This window comes from Pundamilia nyererei, unplaced genomic scaffold (genome assembly GCF_000239375.1).
Source record: "Pundamilia nyererei isolate P.nyererei 1_Seehausen unplaced genomic scaffold, PunNye1.0 scaffold00014, whole genome shotgun sequence".
Taxonomy (NCBI): Eukaryota; Metazoa; Chordata; class Actinopteri; order Cichliformes; family Cichlidae; genus Pundamilia; species Pundamilia nyererei.
Window position 1 is genome coordinate 682406 of NW_005187415.1, and position 6000 is coordinate 688405.

A 6000-nucleotide genomic window follows, 5' to 3' on the forward strand; every position below is an offset into this window, starting at 1 on the left:
TTTGTTTGTACCATTGTAGCTCACGTAGTTGAGCAGGCAACTTTTTCCTGCATGTTATTGTGTGCTGCCGTTAGCCGTTGTTAGCTGCTGTTAGCCTCTGTTAGCTGCCGTTAGCCTCTGTTAGCTGCTGTTAGCTGGCATTTGTGAAACCTTCGTTGAAGTGGCTCTAACATTATCAGACTCAGATACAGATAGCGAACAAGCTGTAATATGAGCCAACTGTCACATGTGTGAAAGCAATCAAACTGTTTATCAGAGACAAACTGTGATTTTTAGAACCCTTGAAAGCCTAAAATTAGCTCTCATAATGTTGAGGGGTGCGCTGGATGTCTAATCTGCTGAGCGTGTTTATGCACACGCGTGTGCATTAGAGCCCTGGCTTCAGTTCTGAAGATAAATTTGAGGTGAGGAGGAAGAGGATCACTTTCTATCCAGACACCAGTTGTGTTTTCTCTTTCCTTTTTTTTCCCCACTTCTTTGGTGAAGAAGAGCGTTCTCAGATAAAACATAGGGATGATGCTGCATATCTCGAGTCTGAAAGTGCAGGTGCAAATTAAATGCTAATATCATAAAATTGGTAAACATTGTACTGCTAGCCTAACATGTACTGGAAATAACTGGTTGAAAATTCTGTGTTTCAGCACACTGGCATCAGATTTAATGAAGATGTGTGGTGAATCCAGACCAAGAAGCAAGGTACTGTACTCTGCCGGGCAATGTGCCGCATACTGTTTAAGCCCATGTGTTTTACGTTTAACAGTTAAAGAATGTGTTTAAATTTAAAACTGAATTTACTTTATCATATTTGATCCATATTTTTCCAATTCCCCTCCTTTTTACTTCATCCAAAGTTAAGCAGAAGTTCCACAATACTTTGTTGAATTTAGGATAATTACTAGCTGCTTAGTGAGTTGTGAGTCCGTGTTCCAAACTATTCTGGTCCCCCAGGCTCGAAGGCGAACCACCACACAGATGGAATTGCTTTATGCCAGCAGTGGAGATTTGTCCTGTGAATCCCCCACTGGAGACTTTTCAGCCCCTCTGCTGCCCCTCGCTGAGCGCCTGGAAGGACCGGCAGACATGCAGGGTCAAGCGGTTGGTCAAACCGCTGACCGTGAGCAAACTGTTTCCCCATCTGCGCTGTCTGCCAGGCCAGCTGCCATGTAAGTGGTAAAAGCAACATTTCTCTGCAGGGCACAAAAATATCAAAGTTCTCTTCTGAAATGCCAGATATTTCCGGTGCTCATCATTCAGCATTCTGAAATATTGAAGACTGTTTGTGTGATATCTTGCTGCTAAAATGTTACGTGTTATTACTCCAGAAGAACAAAACTCCTTGTGAAATCTTTACCGTCTGTAGTTCCAGATCCAGATCACCTACAGGAGCTGAGAGGAAACAACTGGAGCGCTCGCCGCTCAGCCGCAGGAAGATGCACGAGAAAGGAAGCGTGGCGTCGCAGATCCCAGGACCTGTACATGCAGCTCCAGTTAGCACAGCGGAAACTAAAACCAAAGCCAGTGACTACAAATCCCTGTAAGTGTGAACTTCCTTTAATCAGAAGAACAGGTTTGTTTGTAGTTTTAGCCATGTGTCAGTCAGGCCGCAGCTGGATAATTACAACAGGGCCATTCATGAACACCTGATGAGCCATAATTTAATTTAGGTGATTACAAAAATGACATGAACCCAGCAGCCTGAACTTCACTGCTTTACTGAGCAAATTGTTGCAAAAGGCAAATGTTAGGATGCTAATACGCCCTTTAAGTTTAACTCTATTTATTTAAGTTTTAAATAACCATTATTATTTTGTTTCAGGCTGGAGGACTCGCCTGCATTTGAAGGCCACAGGTAATTCATGCCTCTTTAATACGTTTAATTAAATATCAAATGTAAGCTAAAATCAGAGGGAATAGTTAACTCTGTACTTCCTTTCCCTTTCATTCTGTCACTGCTTTAACCACTTTAATCTGTCAGCTACAGTATGCCACTACAAGGCTTTGCTGGTGCAGAAAGCTGATTAGTGAAAGTCTAAAATGTTCTGTCATGTTTGTAGGGGTGTCATCAACCCTGTAACAAGCCCCAAGAACAGTCGGGGGGGCAAACTTCAGTGTGTTTATGTAGCTGAGGGCCACACCAAGCCTGTTCTCTGTGTAGACGCCACTGATGACCTGCTGTTTACAGGGTCTAAAGGTAAAAACTGCACCGGCTTTCAAACGGCCACAACGAGAAGACTGTTTTCTATGATTTCTTTCCTTTTTGTTTCTTAATCTGACCTGTGCTCGTGCGTCTTCTTAGACCGGACATGTAAGGTCTGGAACTTGGTGACAGGTCAGGAGATCATGTCTTTGGCTGATCATCCCAGCAGTGTCGTCTCAGTCAGGTACCAGAATACTAGAATCACTAGTAACATTGGTTTTTGTATTTAACCTTTGGATAGATTACTTACATGTTGCTGTTATTATAGGTACACTTCCAGCCTTGTCTTCACCGTTTCCACTGCTTACATCAAAGTTTGGGACATACGAGACTCTGCCAAGTGTATCCGCACACTCACGTAAGTTCACGCGCCCCTCCGTCCAGCATCTGTCATTACGTTTTATCACCATCTTATTGTTTTGCATTTTTATTATACGTGTAAGGTCATCGGGACAGGTGGGCTCAGGAGACACCTGTTCTTCTGCTCGGAGTTTATCCATCCCACCTGGAGAGAGTCAGATCAATCAGATTACTCTCAACCACACTGGCTCTTTCCTGTATGCTGCTGCTGGCAATGCTGTCCGCATGTGGGATCTCCGCAAGTGAGTTACAGTAACATCGATATGAGTTTTAGCTATAAGCAGTTTCATAGGAGGTATTTATTTTGGTAATGATTTCTTAATTTGACTCCTTTCTTTAGATTTGCATCTACGGGGAAGCTGACCGGCCATCTGGGGCCTGTTATGTGTCTGACAGTCGAAAAGTTGGGCAGCGGGCAGGACCTGGTGCTCACCGGCTCCAAAGACCATCATATTAAAGTAGGAAGCTACACAAAAATGTAGCCATATATGTGTTGTAGCAGCGTCCTATATATATATATAGATATATAGTCTGAATAGGATTTTCAACTCAAATCAGTTGAATTATATTCTGTTTTTAAATAAAACCAAATTACAACAGTTCCTTCAAGGCTCTTTATATTGTAAAGTAAAGCCAAAGTGTAAAAACTATGATGATATCTTGCCTTCACCTGCACAACGGTGGTGCTAAGGTAGGCATCCCCGCCAGAATTTGCTTCCCCCTGCGTTGCGCTAGGCTGTCCAAATCACGGACAAACAATATCCCACGTTCTTGATTTTTATTTCACAAACACTTCTTATAACGAATAACTACTCCTGAAAATTTGAAGATGTTAGCTCTTTAAACAGTAAAGTTACAGTCGAATGTGAATAATATCAGGCTGATCCTGCCACAGAATGTTTTTAAACCCATTCTGCACAGAGAGGTGTTTTTTTGAAAAATGTATTGATACCAATGTTGAAAATTCTTACACAATTAAAAAAAAACCTAAACGTAAAATAATTACACCATAAAGATGGTTTGTTTTTCTGTTATTTAAAAGAGGTAGTAGTTTATTTTAATTTGTTTAATTGTTTAAACAAATTAGAGATAGGGTGAGAAGTTCGGCCATCCGGGAGGGGCTCAGAGTAGAGCAGCTGCTGCTCCACATCGAAAGGAGCCAGCTGAGGTGGTTCGGGCATCTGATAAGGATGCCTCCTGGGTGAGGTGTTCCAGGCATGTCCCACCGGGAGGAGGCCCCGGGGCAGACCCAGGACACGCTGGAGAGATTATATCTCTCGGCTGGCCTGGGAACGCCATGGTATTCCCCCGGATAAGCTGGAGGAGGTGGCTGGGGAGAGGGAGGTCTGGGCCTCTTTGCTTAGGCTGCTGCCCCCGCGACCCGGCCCCGGACAAAGCGGATGAAGATGGATGGATGGTTGTGTACAAAAAAATTGAAGTTTGCGTGAGGTTGGAGGATGTGTTTGTGTGTGGGGGGGACCACTGCTCTACAAGATGCACATGGTGTCACCGAACTGGAGCTCTGGGAGAGACGTCCCCACTTTCAGGGATTTAAAACTGCGGCGGGGGGACAAAAGTGTTAATCTGTTAGATTAACACTTTTTTCCTGCAGTACTACCAACTGTCCGGAATTGCCCGTTTCAATGGAGTAATATTTTGCTTGCCAGGGTAGTGAGGGTTGCATAACCAACAGCATAACTAAGGGAGGATTGAGGATCACCTGATACAGCCCTAACTATACTTCCAGGGAGCAATGAACAGAGTCGTCAAATTTTATGATAACCACCATATATATAAAGAACAAATGTGCTTGTTTTTCAGATGTTTGAGGTGACAGAGGGCGCTCAGGGTAGCATCACCTCCTGCCATACGTTTGACCCCGTCCATCAGGACAGCGTGGAGTCTCTCACTGTGCATGGAGACTTTTTCTACAGCAGCTCCAGAGACTATTATATTAAAAAGTGGGACTTGGCCAGTAAGAAACTGTTACAGGTATTGTGCATCAAAGATTTTTCCCAAGATTAAAAAGTTTATATCAGTGACTTAAACTTGTAAATCGGATAAACTCTACACTAACTGTTGGCTGTTATTGCATCTACTAGTCAGTCAATGCCAAGGCAGACTGGGTTAGTGCTCTGGGCGTGGTGCCAGGCTCCCCGGTTCTGCTCAGTGGATGCAGAGGAGGGCTGTTGCGCCTTTGGCACACTGACTCGCTTGCACCCCTCGGTGAGGTCCAAGGACACGACAGTCCAATCAACGGCCTGGCTACTAACAGCAGCCAACTGTTCACTGCCTCTGAGTAAGTCTCCTAACATAGTTGAACACTAGTCAGTAGTGTTGAACTACAATCCTGACATGTTAAAATTACAAATTTTGATTATTATCATAAACTTTACCTTTGTGTTTTCGACAGTGACCGAACTGTGAAGATTTGGGAAGCCAAAGCATCTCTGGAGGATGGATTTTAATGACTGCTGGATTTAATGACACAGGATTGCTCACTGGCCATCAGTCAGTCAACATGAATTATTTGCAAAGTTTCTATAACATCTTCGACTTGAGAAATTACTGACTGGGAAACCCAGAGAGGGTCCCAAATCAATAGGTATGGCAGGATAGGCCCACAATAACCTTAAAACATCCCTGATGCTTCACTTGGAATAGTTTCAGGGAAATCATTCTTTCCAGCTGAGTAGCATTACTGACATTTTAGGTCAAAACATAATCCGTGAACCTCTCAAGCTCCTATAATCATAGAACTGCTGCAGTGGCCAGCTCATTTCATAGCTGTGACTGTAATAGAGTGAAAAGAAAAGTATGGATTTATTGATCCAGGAGTTTGTGGTGTATTCAACATTCCCTGTCAGTTCAACGCAAGACAACATGGATACTGTCTATGCATATTATTCATTTTTGCCAGAGCTACTAAGAAAAAGGAAAACAGATTAAATTATTTGCTTCATTGCACCAATTTTTCTTCATCAAAACCAAGACTGCTGAAAACGTCTGTGTCCCAAGACAAGACACGGAAATATTTAAACTCCAGCAATAACTGTCTTTTTGTTCAAGTGATGGGTGGTTTATTGTGTCTTTCTGGCATTGTTGTGCTGGTCTCTTTATGTATGCATGTGTTCTCAGTTACCAAGGACCAACTGAAGCTGCATATGGTCTTAATATTGAGCTGTTACTGCCAAGCCCATCAGATTAAAGTAGAGGCCTCAAAATAAGGCATACACCATGCTCCTTTAACACGGTTCTTATACAGTTTAAATTTACCCAGGCTTAGTCAGGATTAAGCTTTTAAAAAAATAAGTAAAATAAAGTGACAATGTTGTATCTCTAACAAACTGCAGGTATCATAGCTGAATAGCACTATTCCTACATTACATATTGCCTTAAAAAGCAGAGAGTACTATCTGCTGAAACATTACCTTTGAAAAAGG

The 6000-nt window shown here is 42.8% G+C and overlaps 1 protein-coding gene across 3 annotated transcripts in view; it reads left to right on the forward strand.

Moving 5' to 3' along the window:
* The window catches only part of LOC102192848 (kinesin-like protein KIF21A), a 40076-nt gene extending 34082 nt beyond the window's left edge, over positions 1-5994 (forward strand). For all 3 annotated transcript variants that reach the window (XM_005725096.1, XM_005725097.1, XM_013908825.1), the window contains 12 exons: positions 642-696; positions 949-1163; positions 1361-1534; positions 1817-1849; positions 2055-2191; positions 2297-2381; positions 2466-2555; positions 2641-2799; positions 2898-3015; positions 4379-4549; positions 4660-4856; positions 4971-5994. In XM_005725096.1, the coding sequence (XP_005725153.1) occupies positions 642-696; positions 949-1163; positions 1361-1534; positions 1817-1849; positions 2055-2191; positions 2297-2381; positions 2466-2555; positions 2641-2799; positions 2898-3015; positions 4379-4549; positions 4660-4856; positions 4971-5025 (1489 nt within the window). In that variant the 3' untranslated portion in view covers positions 5026-5994. The remainder of the gene's footprint in view (positions 1-641; positions 697-948; positions 1164-1360; positions 1535-1816; positions 1850-2054; positions 2192-2296; positions 2382-2465; positions 2556-2640; positions 2800-2897; positions 3016-4378; positions 4550-4659; positions 4857-4970) is intronic.
* Positions 5995-6000: the final 6 nt, after the last annotated feature.